The 24,225-nt window shown below is 41.7% G+C and overlaps 1 protein-coding gene across 2 annotated transcripts in view; it reads left to right on the top strand.

Moving 5' to 3' along the window:
- The window catches only part of LOC140728590 (protein mono-ADP-ribosyltransferase PARP14-like), a 75,654-nt gene that overhangs the window by 39,852 nt on the left and 11,577 nt on the right, over positions 1-24,225 (top strand). For both annotated transcript variants that reach the window (XM_073047560.1, XM_073047561.1), the window contains 6 exons: positions 4,975-5,053; positions 7,485-7,637; positions 10,376-10,438; positions 13,932-14,108; positions 19,806-20,012; positions 22,099-22,725. In XM_073047560.1, the coding sequence (XP_072903661.1) occupies positions 4,975-5,053; positions 7,485-7,637; positions 10,376-10,438; positions 13,932-14,108; positions 19,806-20,012; positions 22,099-22,725 (1,306 nt within the window). The remainder of the gene's footprint in view (positions 1-4,974; positions 5,054-7,484; positions 7,638-10,375; positions 10,439-13,931; positions 14,109-19,805; positions 20,013-22,098; positions 22,726-24,225) is intronic.

Here is a 24,225-nt window from a genome sequence, read left to right as displayed (position 1 = left end):
CTGGTTAGGCACAAGAGTACGTTCAGCCAGAGACTCATTCCACCGAGATGCAACACTGAGCGTCATAGGAAGTCATTCCTGCCTGTGGCCATCAAACTTCACAACTCCTCCCTCGGAGTGTCAGACACCCTGAGCCAATAGGCTGGTCCCGGACTTACTTCCACTTGGAATAATTAACTTATTATTATTTAATTATTTATGGTTTTATATTGCTATATTTCTACACTATTCTTGGTTGGTGCGACTGTAACAAAACCCAATTTCCTTCGGGATCAATAAAGTGTGTCTGTCTGTCTGTCTCAGTGAGCTCTGGTGTGTGATCCCTCAACTTCCCCTTCCTGAAGTCGACAATCAGTTCCTTGGCCTTACTGATGCTGAGCGCAAGGTTGTTGTGGTGACACCACTCAACCAGCTGATCTATCTCAGTCCTGTAGCCTCCTCATCACCGTCTGAAATTTCGCCAACAACAGTTAAGGGAGGTGATGGGAAGGTGTGAGAGGTTTACCAGATGGAGAATGGAAAAGGAGAAAAGGGTGTTGTGAGTAATTACTGGACATTAGAGAAATCGATGTTCGTGCATCAGGTTGGAGACTACCCAGATGGATACCCAGTGTTGCTCCTTCATCCTAAGTTTAGCCTCATCATGGCAGCAGAGGAGGGCAAGTTCCTCCAGCGTTTTGTATGCGTTGTTCCAGCTTTACCAAATCTCGTGTTTATACTTTGTCCTTTTTTAGTAGGTTTCCTTTACTTTTACCCAACATCATGGAACTTTGAACATAGAATATAACTACCCACAATGTTGTGTCAACCTTTTAACCTACTAGATTTACAAGGATGTTGCCTGGATTGGGCAGCATGCCTTATGAGAATAGGTTGAGTGAACTCGGCCTTTTCTCCCTGGAATGACGGAGGATGAGAGATGACCTGATAGAGGTGTATAAGATAATGAGAGGCATTGATCTTGTGAATAGTCAGAGGCTTTTTCCCAGGGCTGAAATGGCTAGCACGAGAGGGCACAGTTTTAAGGTGCTTGGAAGTAGGTACAGAGGAGATGTCGGGTAAGTTTTTTACGCAGATTGTGGTTAGTGCATGGAATTGGCTGCCGGCAACGGTGCTGGAGGCAGAAATGATAGGGTTTTTTAAGAGACTCCTGGATGACTACATGGAGCTTAGAAAAACAAGAGAGTTATGTGTAAGCCTAGGTAGTTCTATGGTAAGGACACGTTCAGCACAGCTTTGTGGGCCGAAGGGCCTGTATTGTGCTGTAGGTTTTCTATGATTCTACTCTAAGGTCAATCTAACTCTTCCCTCCCATAAAGCTCTCCATTTTTTTCTTACATCAATATACCTATCCAAGAGTCTCATAAACGTCCCTAATGTATCTGCCTCTACCACCGCCCTTGGCGTTTCATTCCATGCACCCATGACTCTCTGTGTATTTAAAAAAACAGCTTACCTCTGACATCAGTTCTATACTTTACTCCAATCACCTTAAAATTATGCCCCCTTGTATTAGCCATTTCCATCTTGAAGAAAAGTCATTTTGTACACCTTTATCAAATACCTTCTCCTCCTCCTTAGCTTCAGAAAAAACCCCGAGATCGTTCAGTCTATCCTCATAACCTGTTCTCTAATTCAGGCAGCAACATAGTAAATCTCCTCTGCACCCTCTCTAAAGCTTCCACACACTTCCTATAATGAGGCAACCAGAACTGAATACAATATTCCAAGTGTGATCTAACCAGGGTTTTATAGAGTTGTGATAGAATCAGAATCAGGTTTATTATCACCAGCATGTGTCGTGAAATTTGTTAACTTAGTAGCAGCAGTTCAATGCAATACATAATCTAGCAGAGAGAAAAAATAATAATAAATAAAATTAAAATATAATAATAAATAAAAAAGTAAATCAATTACACTATATGTATATGTAACAGATTTTTTAAAGAACTGCAAAGACAGAATTATTGTATCTTTTTTAAAAAAAGATAGTGTCCAAAGGTTCAATGTCCATTTAGGAATCAGATGGCAGAGGGGAAGAAGCTGTTCCTGAATGGCTGAGTGTGTGCCTTCAGGACCTGTACCTCCTACCTGATGGTAACAGTGAGAAAAGGGTCTGCCCTTGGTGCTGGGGATTCTTAATAATGGACACTGCCTTTCTGAGACTCCTCTCCTTGAAGATGCCCTGGGTACTATGTAGGCTAGTACCAATCATGGAGCTGACTAGATTTACAACCTTATACAGCTTCTTTCGGTCCTGTACAATAGTCTCTCCATACCAGACAGTGATGCAGCCTGTCAGAATGCTCTCCAGGGTACAACTATAGAAGTTTTTGAGTGTACTTGTTGACATGCCAAATCTCTTCAAACTCCTAATAAAGTATAGCTCCTGTCTTTCTTCCTTTATAACTACATCGATATGTTGGGACCAGGTTAGACCCGCAGAGATCTTGACACTGAGGAACTTGAAACTGCTCACTCTCTCCACTTCTGATCCCTCTCTGAGGATTGGTATGTGTTCCTTTGTCTTACCCTTCCTGAAGTCCACAATCAGCTCTTTCGTCTTACTGACGTTGAGTGCCAGGTTGTTGCTGCTGCACCATTCCACTAGTTGGCATATCTCACTCCTGTATGCCCTCTGGTCACCACCTGAGATTCTACCAACAATGGTTGTATCATCAGCAAATTTATAGATGGCATTTGAGCTATGCCTAGCCACACAGTCATATATACATATATATAGAGAGAGTAGAGCAGTGGACTAAGCACACACCCCTGAGGTGCGCCAGTGTTGATTGTCAGCGAGGAGGATATGTTAAGGTTCAAAGATTAAGTTTAATGTCAGAGAAATGTATACAAAATACATCCTGAAATGTTTTTCTTGGCAATCTGCATGGATAGTGGTCTTCCAGTTAGGAAGTCAGGGATCCAATTGCAGAGGGAGGTACAGAGGCCCAGGTTCTGCAACTTCTCAATCAGGATTGTGGGAATGATGGTATTAAGTGCTGAGATTACCATGTGACTCTTGAACACAATTCTGTGATTGATGAAGGACAACAGACCATACACCTGCTCAACAACCCTATCAACTTGTGCAGCATCTTTGAGGGGCCTATGGACATGGACTCCAAAATCAGTTATATGGAGGAATTTAAAGTGGGGGGATATATTGGAGGCAGGGTTTAAGGGTGGGCACAACATTGTGGGCCAAAGGGCCTGAACTGTGCTGAACTATTCTATGTTGTATCTCTTTGTTCCCCCACCCTGTTAAGAATATGGCCAGTAACCCTGTAGTCTGCGACAGATTCAACCATCCAACGTGGATCACCTCACACTTCTCTAGGTTGAACACTGTCTGTCACTTCTCAACTTAGCTCTGCATCCCAACAATGTCCCTTTGCAACCCTCAACAACTTTCTACATCATCCACATCAACCACAAGCCTTCATGTCACCCACAAACTATCTAATCCACTCTTCCTCAGTTATAAAACTCATGAAGAGCAAGGGTCCCAGAACAGATTCCTTCAGAACACCACTGGTCACCAACCTGAAGATAGAATACATTCCACCTCAAACTACTCTATTCCTTCTATGTGAAAGCCAATTCTGAAGCCACACAGCCAATTTTCCCTGGAACCCATGCCTCTTAATCTTCTGAATGGGCTTACCATGGGGAACCTTATCAAATGCCTTACTAAGATCTACAGTCAGCCCTCCTTATCCGTGGGGGATTGGTACTGGGACCCCCTGCAGATACCAAACTTTGCGGATGCTCAAGTCCCTTGTTTAACATGTATCACTGCAGTGGTCTTTAGGACCCAGCGGAACCCCGGACTTTATTTAACATGTCTCCGTGCGGTGGACGTTAAGACCCGGCGGCGCAGCTCTGAATCCGCAGTGTTTCTGTTCACGAAAATAATTACGATCGTGATTGAAAATAAGGTGGAAGTAATAAAGTGATCAGAAAGAGGTGAAACGCCATCGGTCATTGGAGAAGTGTTAGGCTACAGTCGGTCAACGATCGGAACAATTTTAATGGAGAATGTGAAAGGACCTGCCCTGATGAAAGCTACAATTATTACTAAACAACGCAGTGGTTAAATTATTGAAATACATATGTTTCTTAAGTGTTTTATATGCATAGAAAGGTAAAATATGTACTATATACTAAGAAAAACGTTAGACTAACTGACATTAAATAATACCGGATGTACCTGTTCCGACTTCAAATCCAACTTAAAGATGGACTCAGGAATGGAACTCATTCATAACCTGGGAACTGCCTGTACTTTTAAGTCATTTCTAGATTACTTATAATACCTAATACCATGTAATTGCTATGTAGATAGTTGTTATACTGTATTGTTTAGGGAATAATGACAAGAAAAAATAGTCTGTACATGCTCAAGCAACAAGTGCTGGAGAGAGAACTTCCGGGTTTTCCCGATCCGCGGTTGGTTGAATCTGCGCATACGGAATCCGCATATAAGGAGGGCCGACTGTATATGCACCACGTGCACTGCTCTAAATTCATAAATATGCTTTGTCACATCCTCAAAGTATTCAGTCTGACTCATGAGTCATGAGCTGCTCCTCACAAAAGGCATGCTGGCTAACCCTAATCCAAATGCTCACAAATCCTGTCTCTAAGAATCTTCTCCAATAAAGTTCAAAGGTATATTTATTATCAAAGTATGTATGCAGTATACAACTCTGAGATTCATGTTCCAGGAAACAAAGAAAACCATGGAAGCTGTTCAAAGAAAAACATCAATCACCCCCCCCCACAAATTGCACAAATAGCAACAAGGACACCAAACCCCCCCCCCTCCCCACGCAAAAAAAATTGTGCAAACTGCAACAAGATAAAATGAGCACCACTGAATTCTCGCTGATGTATAACTGACTAGTTTATTATTAAGATGGTGATTCAGTGTGTTTCTTGGAATACTAACAGTGTTTTGTTGTGTAGGCAATGTCTCAGGAATTCCAAAAGGTTTTTACAAAGCAGCCAAAAACTGCAGTTCCTATTGATCAGCCGAAATCCACGGGTAGGTCACTGTTTATTGCAAATGCTGATTAGATCTTGTTTATTTTCCCAGATCACAAACAGATAAAAAAATATACTTTGTTGCCAAGTGCAAAGTTTCTTCATCTTTGTCAGATTGCAAGTATTTAAAACTTTAATAAAAAACTTTGCTTCTCCTTCTTCGCTCTCTCTGAAGATTTTTTAACGTAAATACTCCACTAAATCTTTTGAAGGAAATTTGTGAGTCCTTTTTCAGGCTTGCTTCAGGAAGTGAAAATGAGCTGAGCAGTAAAATTACTGGATGTGTTTAGTAACAAGTTTTGAGGTTACTGACACTGGGAAAATGTAATATCTTCATCCTTGGGCCACTGAAAATTGATGATGTGCATTCTACAGTGAGAAATGCATTTTCTGCTTGCTCACAGTCCTTTTCATCACTTACTATGCATGTTGGAATGATATCTAGCTCCCTAGAAGGCTACAGTTTACACAATATGCAAGCGACTCAAAGAAACTCAGGAGAAATCAGCCTGTCTAGTTTTGTCCCTTCCAAACTACATCTGTGGCACCTCGTACACTCTTGATCTTTTCAATAATTTCAGGTTCCCTGGCCCCCATCATCTTATTTTTACCATGGAAGTCCAGTCCCTATACACCTCCATTCCCACCAGGAAGGCCTCAAAGCTCTCTTGTTTTTTTTCTGGACACCAGAGCTAACCAGTTCCCCTCCACCACCACCCTCCTCTGCCCAGTGGAAGTTGTCCTCACTCTAAATAATTTCTCCTTTGGCTCCTCCCACTTCCTTCAAACAAAAGGGCACTCAATGGGTCCCAGCTCTGCTCGTCTGTCGGCTATATGAAACAGTCTGTGTTCCAAGCCTACACTGGTGACCATCCCGCACTTCTTCTATGCTACATCGATGACTGCATTGATGATGCACCCATGCTGAACTCATCAACTTCATCCATTTTGCCTCCAGCTTCCACCCTACCCTCAAATTGAGCCCATTTCTGACACCCCCCCTTCCCTTTCTCAATCTCACTGTCTCTCTCTCCAGACTCAGCTTATCTACCAACGTCTAATACAAACCCATGGACTCTCACAGCTACCTGGACTACACCTCATCCCATGCTGCTACTTGTAAAAATGCCATCCCCTTCTCTCAATCCCACTGTCTCCACTGCATCTGCTCTCAGAATGAAGTTTTTCATTCTAAAGCAAAGGAGATGTCCTTTTTTCAAAGAAAGGGGCTTCCCTTCTTCCACCATCAACGCTGCCCTCGAACGTGTTTCTTCCATTTCTTGCACATCTGCTCTTACCCCATCCTCCTGCCACCCTACCAGGGATAGGGTTCCTCTTTTCCTCAACTACCACTCCACCGGCTTCCACGTCCAGCACATAATTCTCTGAAACCTCCGCCACCTCCAACAGAATCCCACTACAAAGTACATCTTGCCCTCATTGCTCCCTACGCGACTCCCTTGTCCATTCATCCCTCCTGGCAGTTATCCTTCCAAGTGTAACAAGTGCTACACTTACCCCTATACTTCCTCCCTCACAATCAGGGCCCTAAACAGTCCTACCAAGTGAAGCGACACTTTACCTGTGAGTCTGTTGTGGTCATATACTGTGTTTGGTCCTCCGGATGTGGCCTCCTGTATATTGGTGAGACCCAACGTAGTTTGGGAGACCACTTCGCTGAGCATCTACACTCCGTCCTCCAGAACAAGTGGGATCTCCCAGTAGCCGCCCGTTTTAATTCCATTTCCCATTCCTATTCCGATATGTCCATCAGTGGCCTTGTCCACTGTTGTGATGAGGTTACGGTTAACGTTGGAAGAACAACATCTTATATTCCATTTGTTGGCACGAGCATGGGTTTCTCAAACTTCTGGTCTTGCTCCCAACTGTTTCCCATCCCCTTATCCCCCCCCCCCCACCTTATCTCCTTAACCGCCCATCGCCTCCCTCTGGTGCTTCTGCCTTTTTCTTTCCCATTTCCTTCTGTCTCTTTCACCAATTAACTTCCCAGCTCTTCACTTCATCCCTCTCCCTCCAGCTTTACTTCATCCTTCCACCTATCCCCTCCCCCACCTTTTACATCTACTGCTCAGCTTTTTTTCTCCAGTCTTACTGAAGGGTTTTGGCCGGAAATGTCGATTGTACTGTTTTCCATATATGTTGCCTGGCCAGCTGAGTTCCTCCAGCATTTTGTGTGTGTTGCTTAGATTTCCAGCATCTGCAGATTTTCTCTTGTCTGTCTAGATCTTGATGATTTATTCCCTCTAGCCACCTTTTAAGTGTTGACCTTCCCATGCCTGATTGCAAAAAACAAAAACAAATGAGGACTGCATAAGCAATGTATTATCCTGTTTCTAAAGACTATCTGATTAGTAAAATAAAATGGTCTATGAAGAAATGTATAATTGAGATATCTTGGAACCATTTTACAGGTCTTTTCATTGGAAACCTATCTGAGACGGCACCTGGTCAGGCTGAAATGCCAGTAGGACCAATCTTACTACAAGTGGTATCAGGAGATATAACAAAGGAGAGCACAGATGTCATTGTCAACTCATCAAATGCCAATTTTACACTAAAAGCAGGTATTTTAACACATTGTTCTAAGATAACTTGAAAAAGAACCCAATTCCCTTAATTTTCATATTGATTTTATTGGCTAAGAATTGACTGCATTTTACTGCAATTGTACAATGGTGCCTTGTTGTTATTGCAACTTTTAACCTTGCAGATGTGATTAAATTGGAAAATCCAGACATCTCAAAAGTTTCAAAGTACATTTAATATTGGAGTAGCTATAAGGTATGCAACCTAAAAATTTTTCCCTTCACAGACATCCATGAAACAAAGAAACCCCATAGAATGATAGAAACATCGAAAACCCTGACCCCCTTTGCACAAGCAGTAGCAAAAGTATTGACCCTCCCCCATGCCAGGAGAAGCACTGACTCCCCACCCACCATTCAAGCTGCTGAGTCTTCCTCCCCCCGCACGCTCCCCCCCACACACACTCTCTCTCTCTCTCTCTATCTACCCCCCTCCGCACACACTCTCTCTCTCTCTACCCCCCTCCGCACACACTCTCTCTCTCTCTACCCCCTCCACACACACACACACACACACTCTCTCTCTCTACACCCCCTCCACACACACACTCTCTCTCTACCCCCCTCCACACACACTCTTTACCCCCCTCCACACACACATATACTCTCTCTCTCTACCCCCTCCACACACTCTCTCTCTCTACCCCCCTCCACACACACTCTCTCTCTCTACCCCCTCCCCACACACTCTCTCTCTACCCCCTCCCCACACACACACACTACCCCCACACACACACTCTCCTCTCCCCCACACACACACTCTCACCCCCCAGACACACGCTCTCCCTCCACACACACACTCTCCCCCCACATCCACACACACTCCCCCACTCCCACACTCCCCAGCTCTGTCTGTCTCTTTCTCTATATCTCCCTCTCTCTCTCATTCACTCATTTGCAAAAACGAGAGTAGAGACTAGTTCTCACTGTTCCCCCTTTCTCAAGGACAAACAGCTGCATTTTCTCCGTCAAAGAAGAAAGAGGGGGATTGCTTGATCACAGCGGCCTTTCTCTGAGAGCAGACGGTGATTAGCAAATACACAGCCTGCTGTCTTGATGCTGAGTCTCCATCCCATACTCTCCCCCAGCAGTCTCTCCCATCCCCCCTTCTCCCCACTCCCCCCCCACCCCCGTCTCCTGCCTGTCTGACTCTCTCTCTCTCTCTTGCAAAAATGAGAGTGGAGACCAGTAACTCACTGTTCCCCCTTTCTCAGGGACAAACAGGTGCATTTTCTCCGTCATAAAAGAGAGACAGGGATTGCTTGAGCACAGGGGCCTTTCTCCGAGAGCAGACGGTGATTAGCAAGTATACCGCCTGCTGTCTTGATGCTTCAGTCTCATAGCACTTCAGTTAGTGAAATCGGCAAGGAACCAGGTCGCCCACGACTTCCGATCTCCCAGCCCCAAAGGTGCGCGTCTTCCAGGCAGATCCTGAGATCGTGAAGCATTCGGCCACACAGTCAGGAATCTGCCAAGTATGTCTGCTGCTCTATAGGTCCCATATTCAGTCAGGACAGATAGACATTAACAGATTCAGCATTGCAAAAATGGAGTGATTCTAGTACGGATGTGTTGAGTATACCTGTAAGAAAATTAATCTCAGGGTTGTATATGGAGTCTTTGGCTTTTTAATGTTTCCATCATTCCACACAGTCACAAGGAGCACGTGCAAACTCCACATAGAGAGCACACAAGGACCGAGTTGAGCTCATCAGATCTGCAAGCGAGATCTCAGGTCTGCGGCTGAGGACACTTCTGTCCAATTGATCAGATCATCTTGATGTTTCTTTCTTCATTCAGAGATGTTCCATGAGTGATGCCTCAAGGGAATAGATACCAGATTAGTGATGATTTCAGAAGCTTACAAAATGCCCCAATATAAATTCCATTGAGATAATCAGTAGACACCATGCTGTAAGAAAAATCAGGCCTTTTGTTTTGGTTTACAATACAGGTATTCCCTGCTTTACGAAAGTTCGCTTTATGCCACTTCACCTTTATGAAAGACCTACATTAGTACCTGTTTTCGCTATCCAAAAGAAAGCCAAAGAGGATTTTCGCTTTTACGAAAAAAGGGGAAAAGCGAAAATAGCATTCAGCGTTTGTTTTGCAGCGAACCGTTACAGAGGCAGCGAGAGTGGCGAAAAGCAAAAATAGCGTTCAGCGTTTGTTTTTTCTCTCAGCAAACACTCAGAATCTCAGCATCAAGCCACCATAGCTTTGAACTGCATGTTAACTGCGTGTTTATGTGTTATTTGGTGTAATTTGGTAGGTTATTTTTTGGGTCTGGGAATGCTCAAAATATTTTCCCATAGAAATGAATCGTAATTGCTTCTTCACTTTACACTATTTCGGTTTACGAAAGGTTTCATAGGAAAGCTGTACTTTTGGATAGATGGGGATACCTGTAAAGCAGGATCATACTTAATCACATTTCATTTTGCCAAAAAGGAAAACTAAAAATGGAGACAATAAAAAGAGATGCTTGGATTTGTGACGCAAAGACATAGTTGTTTGTAATTAGAATTAATCCACCAGCAATACTGTCAAGTTTAGATCTGTCAATTCATGCACAGTTACCTTTTAAGTTATCAAATATGATCAATAAAAAGGCATTTGTTGGTTAAGAACTGATTTCCTCCAGCATTTTGTGTGTGTTTCTCTGGTTAAGAATAATCTAGTTTTTCTATTAAATCTCATTTGTGATTAAATTTCAGGTGTCTCCAAGGCGATTTTAAATGCTGCTGGTCCAACTGTGGAAGCTGAGTGCCATCAGAAAGGTTTGGAATTTGTTTTCTTTTACAGACCCAAGCAGCTTCCAGCTCAACAATCTCTTTGCCTTTCTGCCTATAATGTACAATAGGATTTTAATATTTTAGTATTAAACTTAAGCTTCCAATTGGCAAAATATTATGGTGCCTTGAAAATGTTTTCAGCCCCCACAATGATGTTCACATTTTGCTGTCTCATTTTCTAAATTTAAAATATATTGAAGTTGTATTTTTGTTGAGCTAATCTATAAAATATTGTGCATCATGTCAAATCAAAAGAAAAATTCCAAAACTTCAACAATTTACTAAAACTTAAAAACCAAAATTGTGAGGCTGAAAATGTATTCATCCCTTTTTTAATTACTATCCAATACTTTATATTACCTTACCAACTCATGCAATTTGTTGATTTAGAGAATTAGAGAATCATTTGTTTTCAATGAATTCATACAGTTCTCTGTAAGGAACAACTGTATGGTAGATTTTCAACAGACCAAACCAAACCAAAGACAAAAGTGCATTCAAGTCAAGTCAGGGAAATTATATTAAAGAAGCACAAATCTGGAGAAGGGTACAAGACTATCTCAAAGACACTGAACATCTCTCAGAGCTCAATGAGGTCCATTGTGAAAAAGTGGGGAAAAAATCGGAAACCAGAGCCATGCTGCCTAGGTCAGGTTGCCCCTCTAAACTTAGCTGCCGGAGAAGAATGGCACTTGTAAGAGAGGCCACTGTGATGCCAACAGCCACTCTGAGTGAGCTGCAGAAGTCACTGGCTGCAACTGGAGATGATGTTCATGGTTCCACAATCTCTAAGGGCTTGTACAAAATGGGTATTTATGGAACAGTGGCAAGCAAGAAGCCCTAGCTAAAGAAAAAACATATTCTTGCCCGCAAAGTGTCACTTAGAAGATAATATAAACATGTGGAGGAAGGTCTTGTGGTCGGATGAGACTGAAGAGGAACTTTTTGGCCTCAACCCTAAGCAGTATGTGGGGCGTAAATCTGATATCCCAAAAGACTACTGGCTATAGTAGCTGTGAGAGGTGGTTCAACTCAGTAATGATCAAAGGAGAATGAATAGCTTTAACTGTTGACATTTTAGTTTTTGAATTTTTAGTTTATCATGCTTTACAATTCTCAGTTATTTTTTTTGGTGAGGGGGGCTGTTCTATGAAAAGAGGAACCTGTGATTCAGAAATAAAATATCTCGGTGAAATTGATCAAAATTCCTGGTTGTAGTACTCATTTATGTGAACAAAGTGTTAGGGGCTGAATACTTTTACAAGGTACTGTATACTAAATCAAAGGCAAAGATTTTATGTAAGATTATCAAGAAATGTATTGAGACAGAATCAGTGCCTCTCTAATTATGGAAGAGGTATCAATAGAGCTGCCAGAACAGCTCTATGCAGGTCAGAAGGCAGAACAACAGAAATAGAAAGCAGAACCACAGAGGCCTAATGCTTGACATAAAACTTTTTTCCAAGACTATTCTCCATGCACTTTTTCCCAACTTACCCTCTGACTTTGTTTTTTTTAATATTTCAATATCTAGATCTCGGATGTCCTCAAGCAAACATTTCATTCCACTGCCCTCACCAAATTTTTCTCGTTACTCATACCAAGTGCAGAATATCAAAGTTCCCTTATTCCGGGGTGGCTAATGCTCCCAGACATGACGACACATGCAAAATATTTCAAGGCTCCTTGACTCTACCCTTGTTTGTATGTCTTGATTTGACCACAGCATCTGCAGTGTACTTTGTGTGGGCTCTACCCCGATCTCAGAAATGTGTCTGTTTCCTGATGTACCAGCTTCCTCATTCCTCAGTGCTACAGCAAATGTTTAACAAAGATGCTGAATGGACAGAGTCCAAAGAAGGATATGAGCAGGTTTTTAAAATGAATTACAGGAAAATCTGCAGGAGGATTTGGAGAAGGAATTCCACATTATATGCCAGGTTGTATGAAGTGGGTTTTCGTTGTCTTTCCTTGACCATGATTGTTCTTCGAAATTTTTTCTGCAGAAGTGGTTTGTCAATGCCTTCCTCGGGCAGTGACTTTACAAGACATGTGACCCCAGCCATTATGGTTTGTGATGTGCACCAGCTGCTCATACGACCGTCCACCATCTACTCCTATGGCATCATGTGACCCTGCGCAGGGGGCTAGACCTTGCCCAAGGGTGCTTTGCAGACTAGCAGAGGGAAGGAGTGTCCTACACCTTCTTTGGTAGGGACGTACTGTATCTCCACCCAACAGTGGATGGGTCAATCATGTGCATGGTTGACAAGGTGAAAGAATGCTGAACTTTGAGAACATTACAAAGCTGGAGGGGTGAAGTCATGCAAGATTTTATACAATCAAATAAAAGGTTTAAATCAACACATTGTGGAAGAGGTAGCTTGTGTTGTTTAGCAAACCAGTGAGCGATAGGGATGTAAGGTGAGATATTGTACAGTGCCATAAGTCAAAAATTTTTAAAATTCACACAACTTGGGTGGGGGGGGGGGAGTTGGGGTTCAATTCTGGTGTCAACTGTAAGAAAGTTTGTATGCTCTTCCTGTGTCTGTGTGTTTGTTTTTCCTCCCACAGTGCAAAGACGTAGCATTTAGCAGGTTAATTGGTGATTGTAAGTTGTCCCGTCATTAGGCTAGGATTAAATAGTTGGGTTGCTGGGAGGTGTGGGTCATTAGGCCAGAAGGGGGGCCTGTTCCATGCTTTATCTCTAAAAATACTTTTAAAAATTTAACAACCTCTATTCAAATAGTCAACAGCAGTATACCAGAAATTCGAGAGTATCGGGATGGAGGGTGCAGAAGCGACTGTCATTGCTATTACTAAGGGGAAGGTGTCTGGGAAGCTGAAAAACCTGAAGTAAAGTCACCTGGACCAGATGGTCTACACCCATGGTTCTGAAAGAGATGGCTGAGGAGATTGTGAAGGCATTAGTAATGATCTTTCAAGAATCACTAGATTCTGGAATGGTTCCTGAGGACTGAAACCATTGCTGGAACTATTGATAGATTCTTGATTGGTCAGGGCAGGAAGGTATACAGTGGGAAGGCAGAAGATGGAGGCTGAGAGGGAAAATGGATTGGCCATGATGAAGTGGCAGAGCAGACTCGATGAGCCAAATGGCCTAATTCTGCTCTGATATGGTCTTGTAGACTGGAGATTTGCAAATGTCACTCCACTCTTTGAGAATGGAGGGAGGCAGAAGAAAGGAAATTTTAGGCTAGTTAGCCTGACTTCAGTGGTTGGGAAGAGAGGGAGAGAGAGAGAGACATACATACACACACAAACACACACGAGTTAGAGGTTAGAGGGAGATGGATAATAAATCAACAATGATGGAATGTTGGAGCCGACTCAATGGGCCGAATGGCCTACTTCTCCTGTGTCTTATTTTTGAAATATTAGTGGACAGGAAAATTTAATTGTTATTTATGTAATGACTGCAAAAATTAAATGAAGTGATTCTTTCTTTAATTTATAGGCTCACAGACAAACAGTGCAACAATAATAACGAGTGCAGGAAAACTGCGGTGTCAAGCTATAATTCATATGGTTGGACAACCAGATCCAACTAAAATCAAAGCTACAGTTGGTGAAGTTCTTCAGCTCTGTGAACAACTGAAATTCTCCTCAGTTGCTTTCCCTGCCGTTGGTACAGGTTGGTATTTCCCTTAACGCTTTTTATTCCCCACTCCTTTTGGAGTTTCTTTATACACTGAGAAGAGCCAACATATTAATATCCAGACCAAGACAGGAGCTATCTACATATATAAGTTGTTCAACTACTGTATATAAGAAGAATTGGCGTATGGCCAAGTGGATAAGGCATCGGTCTATGATCTGAAGGTCGCTAGTTCGAGCCTTAGCTGAGGCAGCGTGTTGTGTCCTTGAGCAAGGCACTTAACCACACACTGCTCTGCGATGACACCGGTGCCAAGCTGTACAGGTCCTAATTCCCTTCCCTTGGACAACATTAGTGGCGTGGAGAGGGGAGACATAGCATGGGCAACTGCAGGTCTTCCATACAACCTTGCCCAGGCCTCAGTCATCATCAAAAATCGATGGACAGCCAAAGAGGAGGAGAGAGGATAAGAAGAATTATGCAGTAAGGTATGGGAATGTCATTAGTGGATTATGATAATGGGAAGGCAGTTGGTCTGAAAATCAGTTTGAGATTAAACAGGCAGCAATTGTAGTTTTAGATACTTAAGTTTAGATTAGAGTGCATACCCTAGTGCTTACTTCCACAATGCATGCTGCAGTTGGTGAACTTAATTTCATAATTTGTGTAAGAGATGCTGTAATGTTGCGATTACCAAAATCTGAAGAGGATGTCAAGATAGAATCTTGATCCTGATGTAATCTCTACGTTTCCACAGTGGGACCATCCACTTCTGCAATGGTTGGTTTCATACTGCCCATACTCCCAAAGTGGCCCATTCTTGTCCTTGTCCTGATCAGATCAATTTGTTACATGTTGACTTTGTTGGCTTGGGCTCATCTGACTGACCTGTGTGAGCTTCTCGTTGGATCTGACTCGGGGCTACAAGCGGTAGACTTGTGCCACAGGTAACTTGCTTCAGACTGGTTCAATCCTGTTTAGTCAGGCCCATCAAACACTGGGCTCAGGCTATTTCAGATCGCAGGGCATTCTTTCTACAAGCTTGCTATTTTTACATAATGTAATAAATGGTTTCAGGTTTGGCTCTTGTTGAGCCATCCCTAAACAGATTACAAAATGGTGGCTGCAAGAACAGTCTCACAAAATGGCAGCTTTCATTCCTTTGACCACATGGCAGGAAGAAAAACATTTGTTTTGTCAGCTTCTCTTGCCCTTAGTTTATTCCTGTTAGCTAATTCACAGATGTTAATTCTTTCTAGCCAACAGATCCCTGCAGGACACCTCTAGTTACAGACTTCAAACCAGAATAAGTCTTGTTGACCCCTGTCCTCTGTTTTCTATAAGACAATAGGACATGGGAGGAGAATTAGTGCCACTTGTCTCTTTGGGTTTGCTCCACCATTAGATCCTGGCTGATTTATTATCCCCCTCAGGCCCATTCTTCTTCCTTGTCATAACTTTTATCACCCTTACTAATCAAGAACCTATGAATCTCTGCTTTAAATGTACCCAATGACTTAACCTCCACAGCTGTCTGTGGAAATGAATTTCACAGATTCACCACCCTGCATATCCTTTCTTAGATATGATGTCCAAAACTGTTTGAAATACTCCAGATGTGTTCTGGCAAATGCCTTGTAAAGCCTCAGCACTGCATGCTTGCTTTTAAAAAGGGTGACACAGTAGTGTAGCGGTTAGCGCGAAGCTGTTACAGTCTGGGGCAATGCAGAGTTTGGAGTTCAATTCCGGCATTGTCTGTAAGGAGTTCTCCCCATGAAACACGTGGATATCCTACGAATGCTCCAGTTTCCTCGCACAGTCTAAAAACGTACCGGTTGCTAGGTTAATTGGTCATTGTAAATTGTCCTATGATTAGGGTAGTGTTAAATAGTGGGTTGGTGAGCAGTTTGCCTCATTGAGCTGGAAGGGCCTCTTCTGCACTGTATCTCTAAATATAACTACAATATTCCAGTTCTCTAGAAATGAATGCTAACATTGCATTTGCTTTCCTTACTACCAACTTAACTTGCAAATTAACCTTTAGGGAAAATCCTACATGAGGAATCCTACTGAATTTACTTCCCATTTAGAAAGTAGCCTACACCATGTCAATTTTGAATCCAAGTGGACAGATCATTATGGATCCCATGCATTTTGATCTCCTGAATGAGCCTACCATGAGGGATCTTGTCAAATACCTTACTAATCTCCAATATCCAGAGCTCTTCATCAATCACTTTCATCAGACATGACTTGCCCCACACAAAGCCACGTATACAATAGCTAATTAGGCCATGGTTTTTCAAATGTTCAGGATTCTATCCTGAAACTTACATGTGCATGCTTTTCCTTCCTGACTAAATTGAACAGCTCTCTTACCTGAGATTCCCTTAGTTTACCATTCCTTTCCTTTCTTCTCCCTGTGATCACATGGGCTTCTTCTGGGGTCTCCATTTCCTCCCAAGCTGTCAAGGACCTACAGGTTAGGATTAATAGCTGTGGGCTCACTATGTTGGTGTTGGAAGTGTGGTGCCACTTGAGGGCTGTCCCAGCACATCTTCGGACTGTGTTGTTATACAAAAATACAATGCATTTTTTCGAGAGATGCTGTTAATAAAGAGAGGAGATGCACAGTAGATATAGGCAGTAAGGATGAAATGAGGTACTTGAGAATAGAAAATGCAAACAAACACTTAAGAAGGACATCAGGGCCTAAAGAAAGCATGGAGTTGCTCTAGTAAACAAGGTGAAGGAGAATTCCGAGGGTTTCTTCAGTTATATTAAAAACAAAAGGATAGCAAGGAACAAAATTGATGCTCTTCAAGATCAGCATAGTCATCTATGCTTGTAGCTAATGAAATAGGGAAGATCTTAAAAAGATTGTTTGCATCTGTATTTACTCAGATGGGCCCAGGGTTTATAGAAGTGAGGCGAAACAGCAATGAGCTCATGGACTGTATATGGATTTCAGAAGAGGAGGTGCTTATTGTCTTGAGGAAAATCAGGGTGGATAAAACCCCAGACGCTGATAAGGTGTTCCCTCAGACCTTGTGCAGAAATTGCAGGGGCCCTAACAAAGGAATTTAAAACTTCCATAGGTATGGGTGATGTGTTGGAAAATTGGAGGACAGCAAATGTTCTTCCACTGTTCTAAGGCCGGAAATTATAGGCCGGTGAATCTGACACCAGCAGTGTGAAATTTATTGGAAGATATTCGAAGAGACCGGATATATAAGTATTTGGATAGACTGGGACTGGGGATAGTCAACACAGTTTTGTGCATTGTGAATTGTGTCTAATTTATCTTACAGTTTTTCAAGGAAGTTACCAGGAAAGTTCTGAGAGGTAATATTGCAGCTATATAGAACCCTGGTCAGATCCCACTTGGAGTACTGTGCTCAGTTCTGGTTGCTTCACTACAGGAAGGATGTGGAAGCCATAGAAAGGGTGCAGAGGAGATTTACAAGGATGTTGTATGGACTGGGGAGCATGCCTTATGAGAATAGGTTATGAATTTGGCCTTTTTTCCTTGGAGCGACGGAGGATGAGAGGTGATTTGATAGAGCCGTACAAGATACTGACAGGCAATGATGGTGTGGATCGTTAGAAGCTTTTCCCCAGGGCTGAATTGGCTAGCACAAGAGGGCATAAATTTAAGGTGCTTGGAAGTAGGTACAGCGGAGATGTCAGGGACAAATTTTTTACGCAGAGAGTGGTGAGTGCGTGGAATGGGCTGCCGGCGGTAGAGGCAGAAATGACAGGGTGTTTTAAGAGACCCCTGGATGGCTGCATGGAACTTAGAAAAATAGAGGGCTATGGATAAAGCCTAGGCAGTTCTAAGGTAGGGACATGTTCAGCACAGCTTTGTGGGCTGAAGGGCCTGTATTGTGCTTATGTTTTCTATGTTTCTAAAGTTGATGCTGTCTACAAGTCCTTTTACATGCTCCCACATGGGAGATGAGTAAAGCAGGTTCAGTCACTTGGTATTCAAGAGGTAGTAAATAAGATTCGACAATGGCTTCATGAGGAGAAAAGCAAAGAGTGGTAGTAGATAGTTATCTCTCTGACTGGAGGCCTTTGCCTAGTAGTATGCACAGGGATCAGTGCTGTGTCTGTTTCTTGTCATCTACATTAACAATCTGGGTGATAATGTAAACTGGATCTGCAAAATTGTGGATGACACCAAGATTGGAGGCATGGGATAGTGAGAAAGGCTATCAAAACTTGCAGTGTGAAAAATGGGCTGAAAATGGCATATTGAATTTAATGCAGACAAGTGTGAGTTGCTGCATTTTGGGAAAACAAACCAGGGTAAGACTTGCATGGTAAGCGGTAGGGCAAAGATCTGGGAATACAGATCCATAATTTCCTGTAAGTGGCCTTAGAGGTAAAGAGGGTTGTAAAGTAAACTTTTCGCACATTGACCTTCATAAAGTATTGAGTGCAGGAGATGGCAATTTATGTTCCAGATGTCCAAATCTGGAGTGTTGTGTGCTGTTTTGGTCATCTTTCTCCAGGAAAGATAACAGAAAATTTATAAGGACATTACTGGGAATTGAGAACCTGAGTTATAGGGAAAGGTTGAATAGATTAGGGTTTTATTCTTTGGAACATAGAAGATTGAGAGGAGATTTGATAAAGGAATACAAATTATGAATGGTATAGATGGGGTTTAATCTTAACTCTCATCATCCTTACATTTGAAATATTTAATAATGTAAGAAAATGGTTAAAATAGAAAATAAAAGAAACATAGAAGAAAAATAATGCAGAAAAAGTAACTGCTTCAGATTATTATGTGTGAATGTAATGTGAAATGTGCTGATTTCATTGGCCATGAACTGATGAGGTTTGAATTTTAAAAAATTAGAGTCAGATTCTTTGCTGCCAATCAAATGATTTGCCAGGAAACCAAGAAATGGGTTGCCATAATCAGATGAACAGAGAAACTAACCTGCCTATTCCTCTGTTAATCATGGCCTCATTATCTCTTGAAAACCAAGGTTTCCTGAAGCCGTTATCTTTACCTTTTATTCTGACAGGCACATACAAGTTTTGTACTCTCAAAATTCCACTTTTGAAGGCCTCCCACCTACCAAGTACACCTTTGCCTGAAAACAGCCTGTCCCAATCCACACTTCGCAGATCCTTCATGACGCTATCATTATTGGCCTTTATCCAATTTAGAAATCTCAACCCATGGACCAGACCTATCTTTTTCTATATTTACTTTGAAACTAATGCCATTGTCTTCATTAGACGCAAAGTGCTCCCCTACACAAACTTCTGTCCTATCTCGTTCCCTAATAGCAGATCAAGTATCACACACTCTGTTGTTGAGACTTTTATGTACAAATGTACTTATTAAGGAAACTTTCTTGAACACGTTTGACAAACTCTTTCCCATTTAGTCTGTTTAAAATAAGGGAGTCCCAGTCAATGTGTTGAAAGTTAAAATCACCTACTATAACAACCTGAGGTCTCTCTACAAATTTGTTCCTCTAAATCCCTGGACTGTTGGTTGGTTTCCAGTATAGCCCCATTAACGTGATCAGGCATTTCTTATTCCTCAGTTCCACCCACAACACCTCAGTAGAGGGGTTCTCCAAAGTTGAAAGGACAAATGGCCTGTTCTCCTAAGTTTCTGTGTTTCTGCCTGGCACTTCGTGTTAATTGTGGCTAGAAAGTTAAATCACATGTGTAAATTTAAAATGTTTATATGCCAATCACTAGGACAAGGAAATGTCAACCCTTCCCAAGTTGCTGATGCAATGATTGATTCAGTTGTGGAATTTATACAGAAGAAACCTTCGGCTTCTTTACGGAAGATTCGCATCGTAATTTTTCAACCTCAAATGTTAAGTGAATTCCACAAAAGGATGAAAATGCGTGAAGGATCTAATATTCCAGTTAATGAATCTATGATGAAAAAGATTACAAGTAAGTATCAGATATTTTAAAAGGAAGAATATATTTTGTTCTGGAATGAGTAATAGGATAAATGCTTTTAAAATAGAAAAGTAGGATTTATTACATAAACTAAAACTCAAAGAAAATAAAACAGGTTTGCATCATGCATGTTTAGATACAAAAGACCTTCAAAGGTTCAAGATTCAGAGTACATTTATCATCAAAGTATGTATGTAGTAGACAACGCTGAGATTAGCCTTCCCCCAGACAGCCATGAAATAAAGTAAACCCAGTCAAAGAAAAACATCAAACACCCAACATGCGGGGGTGGGGGGAGGACAAATCACTCAAACGGCAAAAAAACTGGTGAAAAACACAATGTAAATCATCAACCACAAAGTCATCGAAGTCCAGGAATATTCAGTTTAGTTCAGTTCAGGTCAATGATGTACTATATACAAGACATTGTCAGAGGCATAGTGAAATCTAATGTATATTCTGTATTTAAGGAATAGAGAATAGTGGACCAGTCAGTTTAATGTTAAATGTAAGTAAAATAATGGATTCCCGTTAAGAGAGGTTAATGGACAAAACTTTTGAAACAAGAATTCTCAATGTAGAGTTCAAAAGTAAAATCTTGCTTAAAAGGTTAAACAAGGCATTAACAATAGTTACATTGTAGATATAAATTTTTAGAACCCTTTGATAAGGTGCTGCTACAATGGCTAGTGCCCAAGGTCAGGAAATGTAGATTCAGGGATTAAGGAAAATAAAAATTTTATGTCTGGTCTCACGAGGGAAAGCAAATAGTGGGTGTAATGGGCATTTCTTCAAAGCCAAGAAGATGGCTTGTGACATTTCCTAAAAGTATTGTGATAATTACTGTTTAGAGTTTACATTTGACGTTTCAGGCCAAGACCCTTCATCAGGGCTGGAGAAAAAAAGATGAGAAGTCAGAGTAAGAAGGGGAGGAGGGGTGAAGTAAAGACCTAGGAAGTCATTCGCTGAAAGAGGTAAGGGCTGGAGAAGGGATCTGATAGGAGAGGACAGAAGGCCATGGAAGAAAGGGAAGGGGGAGGAGCACCATAGGGAGGTGGTGGGCAGGTAAGGAGATAAGATCAGAGAGAGAAATGGAAATGGTGAAGGGGAGGGTGCGTTACCAGAAATTTGACAAATTGATATTCATGCCATCAGGTTGGAGGCTACTCAGGCGGAATATAAAGCGTTGCTCCTCCAAACTGAGTGTGGCCTCATGGCAGCAGCAGAGAAGGCCATGGACTTGACATATGGGAATGGGAAGTGGAATTAAATTGGGTGACCACTAGGAAATCGTGTGCTTTTTTTGCAGACGGAGTGTAGGTGCTCAGCGAGGCTGTCTGGCAACCAACGTCAGATTTCACTGATATACAGGAGGCCACACCGGGAGCACTGGAAACAGTTGATGACCATAGCAGACTAACAGACTCCTTTATTAAAATTACCAAGTGTTTTGATGGAGTGAACATGGGGGGATTTTGTCCATGATTAGTGTAGATGTTACAATGATTTTCATGCAAATATTGGTGAGGATTAGATTAGATTAGATTCAACTTTATTGTCATTGTGTCGAGTACAGATACAAAGCCAATGAAATGCAGTTAGCATCTAACCAGAAGTGAAAAAGAATAGTATTATTTACAAAATAACTGGGAAAGAGAAGTAAGTGCTACAGCAAACAAGTATAAATGTACTGAGACAGTACAATATGGATGCAATACTGCTTAGTGCTGTGATGTGAGGTTCAGCTGGGTCACAGCCTCAGGGAGGAAGCTCTTCCTGTGCCTGCTGGTGCGGCAGTGGAGGCTCTTGTAGCACCTACCGGATTTGAGGAGAGTAAAAAGTCCATGGTTAGGGTGAGACTAGAGTGAAAATAGCTACCAAATGTTGAAGCAAACAGCACATTTAAGGAAAGGGAGTAGTAGACAAAGTTTATAAATTTAAATACAAAAAGAGAGAGGAGGATCAGGTGGAACGTATGTTGATGTGGCAAGTTACACCATGCATCCCGTTTCTGTTCTGTGTTTCTGCATACAATGCTTTTATGTAATTTTGTGAATTTTTTTCCTGCTAATATTAGATGCAATTACATCAGTGTTTTTTGGGGAACCGAAGAAAGAAAATGCAGCCTCCTTCATTGAAGAAAATATCGAATTCAAAGATGGGATAGAGACAACTCATTTTGAGATTTGTGGAGACAATGTACAAACTATTGAAAATACTATAACCTTCATAAAAAGTAAGGTTTCAAAAGAGCAGAGTGAAGAAGTTATTGTTAATGATTTTTTATTTAAATTCTCTAAAAATGAATGTGAAAAATTACATCATCTTCAGAAAAGTCTTCAAATCTCTTTGGAACTACAACGTAACCAGTCTGGAGCTCAGATAAAAATCTGTGGTATCACAAAGGATGTTCTGAATGCCTTTACAAAAATTCAGGAAATGATTGATGACATCAGAAAAGAAGAATCTGAAAAAAGAGATGAGGAACTTGTCAAAAATTTGGTTGAATGGCAGTTTCAAGTTGGCAGTCAATTCACAGCATTTGACAGTACTACAAACCTGATACTGGAAAAGGCGTTCACTGAACAAAAGGTTAAAATTACTTTCATATTTCACGGCCAGCAATGTGCTGTGGATTTGAACAAAAATACTGCAAGGGTCAATGGACGTGAGATGAATTTGAAAAGGATTTCGAAAACTGAAGGTAAATTGTTCATTGTATTTAATTTGTACCCTTCTTTTCATTCATAGAGTCATAACGTGCCCAGCTGAGAATGAGACAATTTGTGACAAATTGTTACTCTGCCAAATCCCATCATCCTATACCTGGACCAGAGCCGTCCATACTCCTCCCATCCATGTACTTATCCAAAGTTCAAAGTAACTTTCATTATCAGAATACATATGTCATCACATACCACCCTGAGGTTCTTTTATTCCTGCGGGCATACTCGGCAAATCTGTAGAACAGTAACTATAACAGAATCGATGAAAGATCAATCAGAACGTTGCTTTCCTATGACAGCGTTTCATATCGTATTCTTAACTGTTGGTATAAAATCTACATCTACCACTTCCACTAGCAGCTTATTCCACACTCACATTATCTTTGAGTGAAGAGGTTTCCCTTAAATATTTCAACTTTCACCCTTAACCTATTACCTCTATCCCAGCCTCAACAAACCTGTGTTAAAAGTCTGCCAGCATTTACCCTATCTATCCTCCTCATCATGTGACAGGGAGGAGATATGTCTCTACCAAAGAAGGTGTAAGACTCTCCTTCTCTCCACCACCCTGCAAGTCACCCTTAGGCAAGGTGTAGCACCTGCTTAGCTCCCCTCCCCCCAATCAGGGTCATGTGAACCCATGTGAGCAGGTGGTGGATGGTCGTAGAGCCCCTGATGCATATCAAGTCCTAGTTATGCAACCACAGATGCCAGGCAATCTCTGAAGAACATTGAAAATGGCTGGGGTCATTCATCTTGTAAAGACACTGCCCTGAAGAAGGCAATGGCAAACCACTTCTGTAGGGAAAAAATTGACAAGAACAATTATTATGGAAAGACCATGATCACCCACGTCATACAAGAAGGCACACAGGTGACAAACTTGACACGAACCCCTACCATCCATGTACCTATCCAAACTTCTCTTAAACATTGAAAAATTGAGCTTGCACGCACCACTTGTGCTGGTAGCTCATTCCACACAGTCACAACCCTCTGACTGAAGAAGTTTCTCCTCATGTTCCCCTTAAACTTCACCTTTCACCCTTAACCTACGACCTCTGATTATAGTCCTACCCAACCTCAGTAGAAAAAGCCTGCTTGCATTCACCCTATTTATACCTCTCATAATTTTGTTGACCTCTTTCAAATCTCCTCTCAGTCTTCTACACTTTAAGGAATATAGTCCTAACGTATTCAATCTTTCCTCCATACCCAGAAACATCCTTATATTTTTTCTCTGTATTCTTTCAACCTTGTTTACATCTTTCCTATTGGTAGGTGATCAAAACCGCACACAGTACTCCAAATTTGGCCTCACCAATGTCTTATGCAACTTCAACATAACATCCCAACTTCTGTACCCAATGCTAAAAAAAAAAATCAGCTGAAGAAATATTAATGGAGGCCAAGGAGATGGCAGATGAACTAAATAAGTATCTTGCATCAGTCTTCACTGTGGAGACACAAGCAGTGTG

Source organism: Hemitrygon akajei, chromosome 5, assembly GCF_048418815.1.
Source record: "Hemitrygon akajei chromosome 5, sHemAka1.3, whole genome shotgun sequence".
Classification (NCBI taxonomy): domain Eukaryota; kingdom Metazoa; phylum Chordata; class Chondrichthyes; order Myliobatiformes; family Dasyatidae; genus Hemitrygon; species Hemitrygon akajei.
Note: the sequence above shows the minus strand (reverse complement) of the source record. Positions and strands in the feature narration are given on the sequence as shown.